We start from the raw sequence: 18422 nt of genomic DNA, 5'->3' as shown, positions 1-18422 counted from the left end.
TAATGTGAACCAGAAATAATTTCCACTGCTAATTAATTACCATTGAGCTCAAAGGTTATATTAATAAACGGTTAACGAATGTGTATTTATGACGACGATTTGTGAGACTGGTAAACTTATGATACGTACGATGGTCTTTCGTTCTACACGGTGCATTTCAAGGTCCTGCACCCATCCGTCGGTAAACTGTACCTGGGCTTGTTGCAGTGACCTGAAGTTACTAAACTTTCATGAGTGTATGCACTCCCTCCAAGAACCGTATGATTATAAATATGCATATAAATATGCTACGATGAGATAGCTGACTTCATCTAACAAATGTTGTCCAGGCTACGTTGGTGATGCAGTTTTTTTAATGTATATGATATTTTTGTCATGCGATTTTAAAGCCGGTCCTACAACCGCATCCAAGAATAACATGCAGCTTATCTCAGAACCGTCGGTGAAAATTATTCTAGGAGCTAAGTTTAATTGAGCTGCATTTTATAGAGGTGCAATTTCACAATTTGTGTATATTTTCTACATTCACTATTTCGTCATGTGTTGAGAAAAACACAGATTTAAAAATTACATGGTCTAATATTTACATTTAGCATAACTGCAACATTATTTTTTCGTTTTTTTTTTAAAGACTCGAAAGGACTTGAAATTCAAAATTTCAGACTTGTGACTTTACTCGGACTTTTACACCAGTGACTTAAGACTCGACTCTGACTTGCCTGACATTACTTGAGACTTGACTTGTGACTTGAGGATAAAGACTTAAGACTTACTTGAGACTTCCAAAACAATGACTTGGTCCCACCTCTGGTGAGAGGCTTGTGAAATGGGACGGTCTAGCCTTCGTTGCGCTGCTCAGGTTGCCTAACAACCATACTAACCATGAGTAACGTTTCATACAGCATTGTTTGACAGAAATGAAGGACAAAAAATGTTTTTTTGTTCATTCATTTTTGTCATGGCATCACTTTGATTTGTTGAGTATCTGAGGCTGAGACCACAGGACTGTAAAAACATGATTGTTGGGCTTCATTTCTGTACTGAACAGTCATATAAGATTAGTTAGTAAATAACAATTAGCTAATGTTGTTCATGAGACTAAGGTCATCTCACTTTGGTAATGTAAATATAATATGGCCAATATTATAGTAATCATTATTAGTTATTACAGCAGTGAACTTGAACTCTGTGTCAAATACTGAGCTTCAGTAAAGATTCAAATTGCATTTATTTATATTTCCTATCACCTTAAATCTTCACTCAAAGACAAATATTTTTGACAGTGTATATATAGATGTATCATATATAACAGACAAATATTGTTCGTTTAATTTGTTGGCATTATTACATTTGGCTCAATGCTTACATATATGTGTAAAAATAAAATGTACAAGCTGTGATAACTGTGTCTGATAAAATGAAGAGAAAATATTGAATATTCCTTTATTGGGTGAGAAAATCACACCATGTCATAACTGCTTTAAGTCATAAAGAAGAGATATCAGAGCCTTAAACAGGCTGACTTCTGCTAAATGGGTCAAACTGGGCAGAAAGTATACAAACACATAACATCCTTATAGAATATGATGTAACACTATAGATCAACTTACCTCAGAATATATAAAGCATATAAACAATTACAGTAATATGATGCAACAAACACAGCAGTGCTACTAATCCAAAATACTCAAAGCTTCATAGAACTGAAACAAACATTTATTTTTAGCTCCATTCTGCTGCTGATACATACTTTAGGTTTCTGAATATTAAACTTGTTGCTGCCTTTCATAGTGTGTAACTTGAAGGCCCTGAGTACTTTCTCCCACACTGAAAACACTGGAATGGTAAAATTATTTGAACATTACCTAATAAGACTGATTCAGGACAGACAATTAGTGATTTTAAACTTTTCTAGCAGTCCTTCACAAACAGGGAACAGTCTGTCTATTCTCTCCATCTGTCAGCTGCTGCTGGCTCTTCCTCCTCCTCTTCCTCACACACTGCTGAGTTTGTCCTGGTGGATCATCAGGGGTGCAAAGCCTCACAGATGATGTGCGGCAGTGGGTCCCTCAGTCACACATGGAACTCAAATGTGATAAGCTGCACGATTCAAACAAAAGTGTAACTTATAAATACATGTTCATACGTTTATTACACAATCACCATCTGATTTTGAGTCAGCTAGCTTGTGTATGTATAGGTTTCGTTTTCACATAGCCTACGCGGATTTTCACATTTTATAACAAACGAAACTGAAAATGAGCACCTACAGGTGTTGTACCTGTCGAGATTTGTATGCCCTCCTCAAAACACACGGATTGAAATAAATCAGACGAAGCAACTTTTAAATGTATTCATAAAATTAACATGTACATCAAAGTTAAAGAGAATATAGTTTGTGATTGCTTGCAACATTATAATATTGCGGTTAATGAGTGTAAGAATACAAAATAGGGAAAAAAAAGGCCTGGGATTGGAACAAAGAACTGAGGTACAGGGCAGGAGGACAATCAACCCCCACCCTCAGGACAGTAGAAAGAGTTACTGAGGGTGAGGAGCAGACAAAGGGTAAACGGGCACTACCATAGAAGGAGATGGGGGTCAAGGTGTCAGCACCTTTGGCCACTGTACTAGTGTATTTCCATTGTGGGGGTGTTTACTGTAGGGGGGAGGAGACCAGAGGATATAACTGTAACTGTTGTGTGGAGTTCTTTAGATCAGCCTTTAGGACTGCATAAGAATGCAGTGTGCTGATCTCCAGATGCATCTGTAAGAATAATGGGTAATAAAAGGATTGTGTAAAACATGGAAACATCTCAGCGTGATCTCTACCAGGACTAAAAGAATGGCAGAGACCGGCGTTGTCTCAACAATTTGGTGCCGTGACCCGGATCTTGGTAGTTGATCTCCATTTGGACCTTGGCTGAAGCGGAATGGACACTGAGGTTATTGCCGGCAAAAAACAAGGTAAGCAGAACCTGTTTAATCAAATCTGCATATTGGAAATTAAGATAAATTTCACCCAAAGGTGTCCTGAATGCAGAAGTCCATAAATTTAGATAAGAGTTGTGTGTAGAAGAGAGCTGGTTTCTCTAAAAGTAAGGGTTGGAGTCCCGGAAAGCAGGACTTTCTAAATTCCATTGTCCTTGGATGTGGCTGCCCCTCCTATGAGTTGACTAATTCATAGGCTCAGATGGCGTTTCTGGAACTAGGTTTGAGGCCTGGGAAATTCCGGACCCCGAATTCTACTAAAACGGTTTGAGGCCGAGGGAGTAGATTGGTTAAATAGTCCTCCCTAAATTCTACTTTGTTGTGAGTTTGTGTTGTAAGAAAACTTAGGTTTGCAAAGTGTGATTGTGGACATGTGCAGACAGTAGCATGTGGCTGAATTTGAAGAACAACAGGTGTGTAGGTGTGTGTGTGTGTGGGGAGGGGGGTGCTCCTTTGAGGACAAAGGAAAGATGTGTGTGTGTAAGCTACCTGAGGACCAAAATGGAGGAGGTGTGTGTAAGTGCCCTGAGGGGGAAAATGGAGGTGAGGAGCAAAATGGAGGTGTGTGTGTGCTCCTTTGAAGGGCAAAAGGGGAGACAGAGCGGATTACAGGGGATTATTGGTGAAACAATAATAGTAATAAAATAAGAGAAGAGAAGATGAACTAAAATAAATAAATAAATAAAATAAACAGTAGATTAGTGATATGGTAATGATAAATAAATAACAAAAATTAACTGAGATTTAAAGGTGATCAAGTATGGATGGAGAATTTAATCTAGAACTAGATGAGAGCAGTTGGAGAGAAAAGAAAAGAGAGGTTGGAGAAGTGAGTTAAGAGGTTAATGTGTGGGTTTAAAACAATGGGGTAAAAAAAAAGGGGGGGGGGGTAAAAATGAAAAAGAAAAAGTAACGAAAACAAAACAAAAAAAGAGTGTGGAAGTGTGAGAAGGGAATTGTCTCCAACTGGGGGGAGCGGGTGATGCTGCAGGTCACCAGCTCCCCGCAGTGGACACAAAAGAAAAACAGAATAGGAGTGTGGTTGATGAAAATAAGTAATAATAATATGAAGAGAGTTTTGTTTTTCTCAGTCAAGAACAACTAAAATCTTACTTTCGGGGTTTTTAAGACAGGAGAGAGACACGACTGGAATTAATTGGACATTACGACACAAGGGGAAGTGAAATTAGAAACACTGAAAACAGACACGGACCTTCAAAATAAAGCAGGAAACACACCAACTGAACTCTAACACAGATGCAAACTTAACACTGACTGGGGTGACAGAACATAGGAACTTGAAACGTGGAACAGGAGGGCAAAGAGGACACAAACACTAGTGATAATCACAACCAACCCAAAATAAACAAAACCACAGAATGTTAATAAACTTAAACATAAACACGGAGTCCACAGACTCCGGACCAGGACAGTGAATGATCAAGTTGTCTCAGTGTGTCACTTGCAGGTGGGGAAATGGACCTGGATCAATTCACCACGAGCAGCAGTTGGAAGAAAATTGTAGGTTAACATCATTAGAAACACCCAGCCTGCGTTTTGGCTGAATTGTTTTGCAGCTTCCCTTCCTCATCTTGAAAAATCAAGCTCCATACTACCATAAAAGGAGATGGGGGTCAGGGGGTCAGCACCCTTGGCCACTGTACTAGTGTATTTCCATTATGGGGGTGTTTACTGTAGGCGGGAGGAGACCAGAGGTTATAACTGTAACTGTTGTGTGGAGTTCTTTAGATCAGCATTTAGCATAGGACTGCATAAGAATGCAGTGTGCTGATCTCCAGATGCATCTGTAAGAATAATGGGTAATAAAAGGATTGTGTAAAACATGGAAACATCTCAGCGTGATCTCTACCAGGACCAAAAGAATCGCAGAGACCGGCGTTGTCTCAACACCCTGCTGTAAAGAACTAGACCGTTATGAGTGATGTGACACTTTCTACATAATCACAGATGTTCTCTTCTGTGAGAACATCTTCAATAAATGCTTTCACCAGCTTCAGTAAATGCTTTGATGAAATGATAATGATAAATGATAAGTAACGCAATAGTAATGATAATGGTTATGAATAGTAACAGTAAAATAATTTTCTAATCTCCACAGTAAGCCAATCACATGACCACTTCAAGATGACAAAGCGACAAGGTGATATATACCAGTTTTTAAATAGTGTTGATAGGCCACGTAAAACCAGAGTCATGATAAACAATATATACGTGTGGTTTTTTTCTGAATACTTTTACTGTCTAAGGACAGCGCTAGCAAGCACTCCCTGCTTATGAGCAAAAAATTAAAAAACAAACAAAACCCCAAAACAGCCCTTTTGTGTTGGCGGAAAAATGTACAATGTCCACCTATGACAAATGATATGGCAACATGACATTTGGTTGTTTAGGAAGAGGGGGAAATTTTAGGAGTGAGAGAGAGGAGAGAGAGAGAGAAAGAAAGCAGAAAAAAGAGAGAGTGTGAGTTTTGAGATGTGAGAGATTTGTTACGTTTAGCGTGTTTGGAGTGTGTAGTTAATGTGTTGTCTTTTGTATAGTTTTGTATTGTGTGTCAGAACAATGAGGCGACTGCTGTCTCCAGGTAGAGATCAGGAGTGATACACCTGCTGCTGTCAGACCTGCAGGTATCAGGCTGTGATGTTCTCTTTATAGTGAACAGAAATTTTTGGAGTGGCACAAATAATTTGTGTGGCATCTTATTTAATGCAGGACACCTGATTGTTATGCAAATAGCTTGAAATGGTTATAAAAACAAGGTAAAAGATAAAATGGGTGCAAATAACTTTGTTTTTTGCAAACCTTGTGTATAAGATTTTAAAACTGTTTATATTTGCATTTAAAGTTATGAAATATGATTCATTAAACATGTTTGTGGTTGTTACAGTAAAAAATATAACTTTTTCTACTCTGATTTTATGTTTTTGTCTGATTTTAGATCTATTGTGTTACTACAGTATGTCAAAATGAAAACATAACTGTAAACTCAGACATGTTAGTTTGTGCTGAAAGGATGATACCAAACAAGGCAAAGTAAATAGTTTTTAAAGGTAAAATGTGGAGGGAAAATCAAAAGTAGTTAAAAATGGCCAATTATACCCTGGACCAAAGAGGGTTAAACGTTTTTTAAAGTAACGCAATACTTATTTTTCCCAGTAATTAATTAATTTTAGAATCTTGCAATTCAGTTACTAACTCAGTTACTTTTTTGAAGAAGTAACTAGTAACTATAAGTAATTACTTTTTCAAAGTAACTTCCCCAACACTGGCCAGAGCACATTTTGAATAACACCATGGGCATTTCAGATTTCACACAGGTGGTTCCTTGTTACACTCTAGAAATGGAATGAAGGTAAAGACATGAGTTTTTGTTATATACTGCTCAAATAAAGCATAGGAACAATTTGAAAACACATCAGGTCTCAAAGGAAAAAAACATGCTGCATATTTATACTGATGTGGGCTGGGCAAGGTGTTAAGAACGAGAGGATGCCACATCATTTGATGAAAAAATAATTATCAACCTACAGAGAGCTGAATTCATAGATATGCAGAAAATTAAAGTGAAAAAAACAAACAATGCAGCACGCCAGTGAACTCACGAAGTTTCACTGCAGCGACTCAAAATGGAACTCAGTAGTTTGTATGGCCCCCACATGCTTTTATGCAAGAACAACATCATGCTCGTAATGATACAACGGCTGGTGTCCTCTGGGTTCTGCTTTCACAGGTGGACTAGGTCACCAGATCTCTGAGCTCCTGGATAGTTTGAGGCGCAACCTGGTGGTAACAGATCAACTGAAACATAATGTCCCAAAGGTGTTCTTCTGCAAGTTTCAGCCTTTGGGAAGCAATATATCTAGTTGTGTGAAAAACTGAATCTCGATTGCATAAATGTTTTTTTTCTTTTGGTTGCCCTTTAGGGGTGACTACAGTAGATCAGCTGACTCCATCATACCCCTGTCAGAAACATCTTCTTCTATCACACCAACCCTCTGCATGTCGCCTCTCACTACATCCATGAATCTTCTCTATGGTCTTCCTGTTTTCCTCCTGCCTGTCAATTCGATCTTTAACATCTGTTGTACAATATATCCGCTATCCTCCACCTCTGTTGACTGCTGTTTGACTGAGGAAGAATAAAGTAGTCGTGGTAAGCCAATCACATGACCAATTCAAGATGACAAAGCAACAAGGTGACATATACCAGTTTTTAAATTGAGTCATGATAAAATATATATACATGGTGTTTTTTTCTGAATACTTTCGTCACGTTTACTAAGGACAGCGGTAGCAAGCACTCCCTGCTTATGACCAAAAAATTAAAAAACAAAACAAAAACACCCCTTTTGTGTTGGTGGAAAAATGTTTGTTGTTAAACTCCAGAAATAGAATCAAGGTTTTATTAACCCTCTGTGTGCCGCACCTCCAAATTACATGACTGATTTAAGCTGACATAGCAAAAAGAAAAATTCAGACTTGTGAGGTTGTGCTGAAAAGAATAACACAAAGCAAGGTGAGGAAAAAATAAATAAATAAAGCAATTTGAAGGTGTAATACAAATGTAAAATCAAAAGGAGTCCAAAATGGCCATTTATGTTTTGGACCTCAGAGGGTGAACAAATCATGAAAAATTAGGTTTACATTTTTGTTCATGCCAGTGCAGATTCCTGACATTTTGTGTAAATTTAAGCATGTAACAATTAGATTTTTGCTAACAAAAAAAGTGTGAAACTTAAGTTAGACTCGTGTTTATAAATGAACCACCCATGTTGTGTAGCTTCCTGGATTGGATACTTATTGGGCTACATACTTATTTATTATACAGGCTACAGTACATAAAATCAAAATTCGCATGTTTTATGTAACTAAAATGTTTAATTATGTGGGCTACAGAAAATAATTAGGTTATAGACAATATTTATATGAAAAACGTGTATACTTACTGCATTTGAATCATTTTAACCATATGTAACCACTTGCACATGTGTTTAAAAAATGGCTTTACTTTTGCCACCCCCACTTGATTTCCTTCTTTAGATCCATCCCTGGGTGGTCATGTGATGGTCTGGGGCTGCTCTGCTGCTCCAGGACGACTTACTGTTATTGATGGAACCATGAATTCTGCTCTGTCAGTAAATCCTGAAGGAGAATGTCCCCCATTAGTTTGTGCCTCAAAACTCAAGCACATCCAAAACACACCAGTAAATCCACCTCTGAATGCTTATAAAATAACAACAGGAAAGTTTTGTTATGTCCCAGTCAAAGTCCAGACTTTAATCAGATTGAGATGCTGTGGTACAACCTTAAACAAGCTCTTCATAGTCGGAAACCCTCCAGTGTGACTGAATTAAAATAACACTGCAATGGTGAGTTGATTGTGTTGATTCTTGCTGCCACTCTGCTCATTATTTAAATACCAAAAATGAAAATCTTTGGTAATTATTATATACCAAGTGCTTCTGCAAGAACAATCAGAGTTAAATGAGAGACATTTACTAGTTCAGTTTCTTATACACCTTTTCATTATTTCAACCCTCTAGTACAGAATTAATGACCTTTCTCCTGCTGTTCCAAGTCACACGTAGCTGACTGATATTGCAATCAATCAGATTAAAATGAACAAAAGAAAAAAATGGAAGAAAAAAAATGTTAAACTGTATTTCATGGGTTAAAAATGAGTGAAAACATTTAGGAAAGTTTCTAAAATTGAGCCACATGGAGTGTGCTTTTTTATCTCTGACATTCAACATGAATCCATCAGAAGTACACGTAGCATCACAGTTCCTCCTCCTCAGGACAGCAGCAGGTTAACAACAGTTACAAAGTGACGACCTACACCGGGAAACTGATTTGAATAGTTAGATTTTAAAATCATGATTTCACATTTCATTTCCAAATCCAATACAAACTTCCCTGAAATAGCCGGGAATCATGATGTGACCTCTTCCATATATTAACTTTGCACGTTAACAGTTACCCAACATAATATTACACGGTACATCAAATCATTTCATTAAGCAGATGCAACAAGACAGATTTGTAAAGGCTTCTGTGACTTTTGTAACTTTTCTCTTGTGACTATCAGACAGTTTGATTTTCCTGGCGAGATGCTTTGTGTGAGTTGAATATCTGAGTCCACTCTTCAAGCTCTGCCTTCACGGCGCTGGCATCAGGTCGGTCTTCTGGTTTCTCAGACAGCAATGAGTTAATAATTTGCTTCTGTTTAAAAACAAGAAAAAACACAGTGTATGTGTAATGTCTTGTGCAGTGAAACCTCTGATAAATAATAAATATATTTAAAAAATGCATATGTTGTGTCCAGACAACTCAGCAATCAAAGAGGACCTTTTATAACTGAGTAAACCACTTAATGTAAGTTTTATCACTACTCTGCTGATGACCATCCTGTCAAAATGTAAGCATAGTATGAATATGGTAATTTACCTCTTTGGTAAAAGTCACTGAAAACTCTTCAGGGAACCTCTGCCTTCTGACGCCAGGCCAAATCTGGTGTTAATGAAGTGATTAAAGAAGAAAGAGGACGTTAGTTTATACAATAATTGTTCCAATTACACTTGTTTGAAGAATGAAAATATTTAAAACACACAAAAAAGCTGTGCCAGAAGAAACAACCTACAGGTACCTAGTTATTGGTATATAATAACTCCATGCATATGCACAATGGTTAACATGACTGCAGTGAATCTCACCTTTGCTCTTTCAGAGTAAGTAGAAAGTTTCCAAAGGAGTTCAAAGAATATCAGCCCCAAAGCAAACATGTCCACTTTTCTGTCGTACTTCCTCTCAGTCTTCTGTGATAGACAAACAGACAAAGGACAAATGTATGTGATGTCATATTTTTCTCAATCACTGTGCTAAATGTTACAGTTATGCTTGAATTAAAAAAATCTTTTCATCTTTCAGTTTAATTGCTTAAATTTGAGGGTCAAATAAAATTCTGCGGGAAGAAAAGCTGATGATTTTACAGCTCTCACCACTAAAGAGAGGTGAGACTGAGCTTTAAGTGTGAAAGGCTCAATTATAAAATCCTATTTGTTAACCAATGAAACACAAGAAGTAAACATTATTGTCAGTATAGACCATCTCACTTGTTCAGGAGCCATGTAAGATGGAGTTCCTTTGCACACTGTTCTCTCTTCATCATCATCATCACTGGTGACCAGACCAAAGTCCCCAATCTTCACTTCTCCTTCCACTCCAAACATGATGTTTGCAGGCTTTGCATTCAAAAGAAGAACATGAGGTATGTTTGAGCAAAATTATCAAAGAGGTATATTTATGTTTATTTATTTGATCATTTCTAGGGACCAAAAAATTAGCAATGATGTTGCACAATCTATTGTTTGATAGTTTCATGAATGCCCTAAAAGCAGATTTAAAAATAGTCAACAAAAGTCTGTTATGTGTCTCAGGGCGCCTAAAGACCCTTGTCATAGTAAACCAGAGGACACATTAAGGGGTCACACACTTGAAGTACCTTCTAATTTCAGCAGAACAATTTTATTTTGTCTTGAAATTCGCTGCATTGTCTCACCTTAAGGTCTCTGTGGATGTGGTTCTTGGAGTGAATATACTCGACTCCACAAACTATTTCTTGAGCAATTCTCAGACTTTCTTCTCTTCGCTTGGAGTCTTGTTCACTCTCTTTATTCTTCTCATCAATCCAGTCTCTCAGTGTGTTTTTGGCACATAACTCCATCTGAATATACAGGAACTTTGTCTCGGGGTTATCTGCAGTGCTAAAAATGTAAAAAAAAAAAAGGAAAAAGTGATGTAAATATTTAACTTTAACCTTTTAACAAAAAGTTAATATATAAAAGTAGGTCCACAGGACTCACTGTGAAGAGGCGTAACTGTCATAACTGTCTCTAAGGTCCCACTCGTATCCAGTATCCTGCATCCAGAACGTGTAATATCTAACAATGTTACGGTGGAAGAGGTCTGATAATGTTCTCACCTCTCGAAGAGATTTTCTGAAACACAATAAGAAAAGTGTCAGTACAGAAAGTGCACAAGTACTGTACATATAACACTGAATGCTGGAATCCTACTGTGGCATACTTAACTCTTTATAGCAGCCGACCTTCACAGCATATTCTATCTTCAACTGTTTATGTCTTACTTTGTAAACAGAACCAAAGGCCCCCTTACCAAGATGCTCCAAGGGTTCAAATTCTAAAGTAAACCTGTGGACAGCAACAACACATTTATGCAACAATGTAACATAATGATCAAATACAGAAAGCTCTTATAAACTTCAGAAATCAAAATCCTAGATGGCAGCATGTCTGTGTGTGTGCTGACTGATTTCGATGTTTCTGAAAACTACCAGTGATTTTGGCAGGTTTTTCTACACGGCACGGTTACTTGACACTTACCCTTGACTAATAATTAAAAATCCTGCATTGAACTGATAATTAGACTGTGGTCATTAGATTGCTGCTGAAGCTAAAAAGTTCTCCAAGTTGACCTCAAGCTATGTCAAGCTGTAGCTCCATAAGAAACAACTGTTTCCAATTCGGATGTTTCCTTCTAAAGGAAGGATAAATCCTCCTTTCTCATACAAAAAAGGTAGACTTGCATAAATGACCACAGGGGTCTGTGCAACAGTGACTTTTTGGCCATGATGCCTCCTCACCTTCTGGAATTGGACTGGCAAAATGCCTGACGGGCCCAAAACCCAACACGAAAGAATACATAAATGATATTGCTCCTTTCCGACCTGCGTTTGCTACTTTTGTGGATCTGTAGTTAACGCCATCACAAAGGCTGAGACTCCTTTTCAGTGCTCTTAAATTGTAATACCGTATGAAATGGATCATGTACAGCTAATGGGACTCAGACCATTGAGTCATTCAGCAGTAGACTTTTACACCCACAGTGTAGGAATGAGTGCTACCGCAGGTCATTCTTACCAGCAGCTGTCAGACTCTATAACACAGTTTAACATCCTTTTGATTATCTTACTCATCATCTTGTTTGTTCACTGCACATTTTATACATATCTCCGTACAATTTTTTCTATATATATTTCTGTACATTATATACGATCTTCAGTTGATTATGTATATAGGACCACTTTGTGTCTTCCTTTTATATTTTATATTTCCCCCTGCTATAAAAGCTGTGTAACACCCAAATTTATCATCCGTGGGATAATAAAGGTCTATTCTATTACCTATCCCCATACTATGCTCCTCTGTAGACTTGACCCGTATGATTTGTGTCATGGTCCTTCAGGAGAATTTTACTTTTCTTTCACACAGATGCCATGATTTTATCATAGATTTAAATAATAAAAAATAATGTCCTAGAAAATCTTTTGATAGTTTAAAAAAATCTACATTAGTTGTTGATTAGTATAAAACACCCTCAGCTGTCAACGGTGTGCTAACCTCTTTAATGAAGTGCTAATCTAAATTCAGTCTTCAGGAAATATTTCTCATGAGGGACTTCAACTGGAACTGACTGCAACTCTCTAAATCTCTTTAAAATTGTTGAAAGTGTCCAGAAAAATCTTTAAAATCTTTCATCAATTGAATTATTTTAATCCAAGTTATATTATGATCATAGCATTATAAAAGCTTTTCAGTGAATGATTTAGTGCAAAGATGGGGTTAGAAAAACTCTGTCTTTTCCTTTTCTTTTTCATGAGACAGTTTTACTGTGGAAAAGAAGTGCTTTGTCCTTAGTCCTCATCACAAATAGAAATATATGCCTTAAACTGTGATCCAGTGCACATCAACCTTTCAACTACTCACTACTACAAGTCATTCTGAGAGCAAAGCACTTTTAGCCAGCCAGCTTTAGGTTGCTCTGTATCATCCGTGTGGTACGCTGGAGCCACTATCAGGGACAAACAGAGACTGCAGCGTGTTGTGCGCTCTGCTGAGAAGGTGATTGGCTGCAGACTCCCATCTCTGCAGGACCTGTACACCTCCAGGACACTGGGGCGTGCAGCTCGGATCTCAGCTGACCCTTCTCACCCTGGACACAGTCTGTTTGACCTGCTGCCCTCAGGCAGGAGGCTCCGGTCCATTCGCACCAGAACCTCTCGCCATAAGAACAGTTTCTTCCCCTCTGCTGTCGGACACATGAACAATAACCGTATGACTGTTCGCACCACAAACACATGACACTGCACTGTCATGTGCTTTTAATTCTTTTAATTCTTATTTTTATTTTCATGTCTATTTAAGCATTTATGACAGTATGTTTGCACTGAAGCACCGCTGTCATGGTCCTGGGCCATGTTGGCCCAGTATTCTTAGTTTTCATGTATTTTTGTATTTTGTTCCTTGTGTGTTTTCCCCTTGTGACTTTTATTCCCTGTGTGCCCCTCTATGTATCTGTGAGCCCTCGTCTCCCCTCCTTGTGTTTTATTCTATGTTTTCCCCAGCCCGTTATGTCTGCGTTCTCCCCGTGCTCTCTCTCCTCCTGTTTGAACCTCTGTACTTCCTGTTTTACTTTGCCCGTCTCCCGTTAGTGTTGCGTTCACTCCTGCCGTGTCTTGTTATGATTATCAGTGTCACCTGTGCTCCCCGTGTGCTCCCACTTCCCTCGTTAATCCTCTGTGTATTTATGTCTGCGTCTCCCTCAGTTCTGTGTCGCGTTCTCCCTCATGCTGTGTGTGATTCCCCCTGTGTTTCCTGGTGAGCTTTATGTTAGTTTTTCCCAGTTTAGTTTTGTATCTCCTATTATCTTTTTGTCAGCAATAAAGCTGCTTTTTGAGTTCATCCCCTGAGTCTGTGAGTTTTGCGATTGGGTCCTCATCCTGCCTGCCACACAGCCGAGCCATGACAACCGCAGCAATTTCCTAATGTTGTAAACCTGCTCAACATTTGGCAATAAAACCCTTCTGATTACTGATTCTGATTCCTGATCAGTCTTTGTGATGGTAATCTATTCCTTATATTTACCTTTCAGCTAGGTTTAAGAGTTCTTAAAATAAATAGTCAGTCATAGGAATGATTTATTAGTTTGTTTGTTTTTTATCACTATGTAAAGTGTATTTAATTATAAGTTTGCTGTGAGTTGCAAATGAACCCCAGTCAATGAATTGCAAATTAAAATGGACAAAAGGCAGGGAGAGGTACTGATAACCTCGCAAGAGTTTTTCTAAGCAGATGTTCACAACAAATATGTTGGAGCCCAACTGATACTCTCATTGGCCAATTTGTTTTTTGAAAAACTGCAGGTACTGATAACATCTGTGATTAGGCTAAGATTTACAGGTATCAGCTGAGCTCTGTTTTTCTTCTTCTATTTGTTCTTGTGATGAGGTACTAATTATATACATAATATTGATTCTTACTGAGAGCAACGCCACTAGCTATTTGCTGGTATGTTTTTTCCCTTTTCTTCAAATGTATCTTTCTTTGTAGATTCATAAAGTTTTGTATGAATAAAACAAGTTACAAACTGGTTTGAATGAGTGGTTATCTCGAATGGCCTTTGTTATGGATTCAAGTTAAGATTAGACTTTCATTTTCTTCTTTTCCTTTGTTTTGGTGGTTTTAAAACAAAAGCATTGAAAAAAAATCAACTGGATTTTTTTAAACGGCACTGACTTGAATTTAATTAATTTCCCTGCATGATCTGTTAACTTGAAAAACAAAATAAAAGCCAAAGCAGATCATTGTCTAATGGAGATTTAAAATAATATCAATAACCCTTTTAAAATTTGAAGGACTGGTCTAGACCTCACCCACATATAGACAAAGACTAAAATCACATTTCTGGCAAGGCTGACATGTTTGGTTCCTTTAACGAGCATCTGATGTCCACAAAACCCTCAAAGTTTTAGGTTCTAGGAAATCAAGAGGTCCAGATAATTTGAAACTTTTCTTTTTTGGTACATAACAGGCAACATTGTGAAGCTATTTTTATTGATCTAAATGAGGTATTTGACACCATTTATTATGAAATTTTAAAGTAAAGACTTGTCAGTGCAGTGTTGTTAGAAAAAACTGAATGGTTTCAAAGTTATTTATCTTGCAACTATCAGTGTGTAAGGATAGAATAAATCACTTGCTACCTCCCTTAATGTAACAAAAGAACTGATGGAAGGTTAAAGTGCTACTGTTATTAATTTTATATATAAACAATCTGGGTTATAATATCACTACAGCAAGAACTGTACAGACTGAGTAAGTATCTGAAAGTCCTATTAATCTTTTGAGGCAAGAAATAGACTTGTTGTTTTCACCTTTATGTTTGTACTTGATTATGGGGATTTGATTTACAGTATATAGAATGCTCAGAATGCTTGATTCTGTCTATCATGGAGCAGCGAGGGAGATTTAAGACCATAGTCTAAACCAGCTTGTGGGGATAGGTTAATTGGATAATCCAAATTGTCACTAGGTGTGAATGTGCGAATGAATGTGAGTGCGAATGGTTGTCTGTCCCTGTGTGTTGGCCCTGCGACAGACTGGCGACCTGTCCAGGGTGTACCCTGCCTCTTGCCCTATTACAGCTGGGATAGGCTCCAGCGCCCCCCGCGACCCTGAAAAGGATATGCGGAAGCCGATGGATGGATGGATTTAAAGCTTTCTCTCAGGACATAATACAACAAAAACATGAGTTAAATCAGAATAGCAGTTTCTTAGTACTATTTCTTTTTCCTTATTTAAAATACCGTGATACAGTTGGCATCTCATTCTGGCCATTTCCCACGTTCTTGTCTTTGGCATCCTCCTTAAAGAATAAAAAGCATACATCGATTAAAAGGATAAAATTTGCTCTGATCAGCTGTATACTCTTTAAGAACTAGGGCATACAACCACATCTAGTAATATCAGTAAGTTTATCCCTCCAAGCTGGTCCTTTTAATTACTTGTAAAGAACAGATTGTCTGTTGGAACCTTTAATCAACTATATCTGATGAGACAAAGTAAAGATAAAAATATAAGCACCTTGCTTGACTGCTCCTGAAGAACAAACCAGGCCTGTCGCGCTGCACTTTGTTTGGCTTCTTTGATACTCTTCCCCTTCCCCACAGGATATTGCTTGTTGTTAATCCGTAATTTGTAGAAAAATCTGAGATGCAAAGAAGTTGAACAGTACATTAACAGTTTGCTGAACATCAGTCATGAGCATCCAGTGTCTGCAGTGTGTATTCAGAGTCCAGTACGTCGGGCATACTCACTGACGTTTATCAGGTGTGCCACATATTTTCTCATCAACAAATGTATAGGAGCAGTTTTCTCGCTGACAGTAGTCATTGATAAGTCCTATGTAATTTGTCTCCACTAAGCTGGGGTCTTTAGAGTTCACGGTCAGGTTTTTTGTTGTAGTACTGTAAACAACAAGTAGTAAGAAACTTTACTATGATGCAGATGCCACGATTAAACAATACATCACCATTGTTAATTACTCACCACAGATCAAAAACATTCTCACTCAAGTCCTCACTTTGTTGACCTGATCCATCGCTGTGATTCTCATCTGCAGTCTTGAAAAATATAAAAAGTACAATTTTAATGTGGTTATATTAAAATGTTTATGTTTTAGGATTATGATCAAGCTAGAATGGCATGGACTGAACTATAACTTACATCTGTAGTTTTGTTGCCATTTATTATGTCGTATACGAGCTTGGCTGCTTCCTCCTTAGCTTCTCTTGCCGTTTTCCCAGAGACTGCTGGGTACTCCTTATCACCAACCATGAAGCTACACCACCTAATGCCATAAAATAACATTTATTTAATCTATTTTACATGAGCACAGAATAGCTATAATTGAGAAACGGTCAGGAGGCTTACGGGATAGCATTATTTGGTCCAGGCCTTGTTGTCTCCATAGGCTTTATAGTCAACCTGTTTCTCTGGCCATATTCATTGAGCCAGCATATGAAGTTGATATCTGTCTCAGCTGGTGTAGAAGCTTCTGCTGCATTTTCTGTCTGTTAAGGTTAAAAAACAAACAAACACCATGGGCACATGCACCACTTATTTTTCTCCAACATGCTAAAGTTAAATAAACTTACCAAGTCCTGACATTTACCATCCAGCAGGCACCTCAGAGCATTTTCAGCTGCTTTAAGCTTTGCATCTTTTTTGGTCTTCCCCACACCTTTGGGGTAGTCTTTACCATCTATGATCGCCTTCTGGCTAAATCTGTAGAGGAAATGACCTGTTAGGGTTAGGTTGCAAGAAATAACTTGAATTTTCTCCTTCCACTTTTAACCTCTGGGAGGCAATATTTCTTTATGATGAAACTTGAGATGTAAATTGCGTGTATATGCAATATATATATAGTAAGACATCCTATATATACAGCAACAGACAAGCAGGTGCAGTTTTAAAACGGGTTTCCAGTGCTTTGCTGGGCTCTTTATAATAACATGACTATTCAACTAGTTAGAAATAAAGATTTGGCAAAGCATAGCGCCATTATAGAGCCTTTGGGCCTAACAGCTATTATTTCCTGTAATTGAAAGACAGATTAAAATTAATTTAAAATATAACTGCAAGGTAATAAAGGCTTACGACTACACCAGTCTGTATTTGATGTCACCATCATTACTTGTGCATTTTTCCGATAAGATACATAAGTCCTCTTCTTAAACTGTACTGATTAGCTTTGACTTACCGTGCTATCAAACACTCATCTCACCCAATACTTCTATTATCGTCGATATATTATAATGCTCAAAGCTCTCAGGTACTACAAATGTACTCACACTTTATTATGGTCTGGGCCGTCAGAGCCAAGGTACTCATACTTCAGCTTCAAGCGATTTCTCTGCGCATACTCGTTTAGTTCAGCTACGTAGTTTTTAGTTGCCATCATTAATGACTCGGCAAATGTAACAAAATCCCGGTGAGAGCACACAAAGCTCACAGTACTGCTCCCGTCCCCACTTCCATCTTCCTTCTCCGACTGCGGTCAAGTATGTCCATTGTTTGTTTCGATTCAGCTGACTTTAGGCATCAGTAAGTTTCGGTTTCTTCGTCCTCCCCTACGTGGTAACAGAGCAGTCGAAACCAACTCCAACTTGTCGCACATTAGCGACGTTCTGTGTACGGAAATGCGCAGCACATTCAGCTGTCCTGCGGTGTGCAGAGAAAGCCTCTGCATTTTTTTAAAGGACCCTCTCCAAGCTCGTTTCTTTCTTCAATAAGTCTTCGTGGGCCGTGTTGGTAATGCTGAAAGGTATATCTAATTTTAGTTTGTGGGAAGCAATAAAAAGGAACAAAAGTGCACTGCAAAGAAAATAGTCTTCCAGCTTGTAATGTTGACAAGAACTTGTTGCATAAAATGGGATTTTTCCCAAACTGAGTGCACATTTTGCATGTGGTAATAAAAAAATCCCATACGCACTTATGTTTAATGTAAAGTGTAAGCAAATTATCAGTACCTGTCAAGACCCACTCACTAAATTA

The 18422-nt window shown here is 37.9% G+C and overlaps 1 protein-coding gene across 1 annotated transcript; it reads right to left on the bottom strand.

Annotated features, from left to right (window-relative positions):
- Window positions 1–8261: 8261 nt before the first annotated feature.
- LOC146695740 (interferon-induced, double-stranded RNA-activated protein kinase-like) lies at window positions 8262–18062 on the bottom strand. The gene is made up of 15 exons (XM_085478127.1): window positions 17720–18062; window positions 17024–17153; window positions 16800–16939; window positions 16593–16716; window positions 16416–16489; window positions 16184–16333; window positions 15951–16074; window positions 15674–15732; window positions 11100–11219; window positions 10872–11006; window positions 10568–10772; window positions 10122–10250; window positions 9723–9824; window positions 9457–9519; window positions 8262–9231 (listed from the first exon to the last, which is right to left on the bottom strand). Exons 1-15 carry the CDS (start codon window positions 17827–17829, stop codon window positions 9094–9096), a joined length of 1803 nt encoding a protein of 600 aa, XP_085334253.1. The 5' UTR covers window positions 17830–18062; the 3' UTR covers window positions 8262–9093.
- Between the last annotated feature and the right edge of the window lie 360 nt (window positions 18063–18422).

Source organism: Copadichromis virginalis, linkage group LG13 (genome assembly GCF_057382275.1).
Source record: "Copadichromis virginalis isolate Kocher_CV1m ecotype Utaka linkage group LG13, C_Virginalis_male_GT1.1, whole genome shotgun sequence".
Taxonomy (NCBI): domain Eukaryota; kingdom Metazoa; phylum Chordata; class Actinopteri; order Cichliformes; family Cichlidae; genus Copadichromis; species Copadichromis virginalis.
This window is presented reverse-complemented; position numbering and strand designations above follow the sequence as displayed.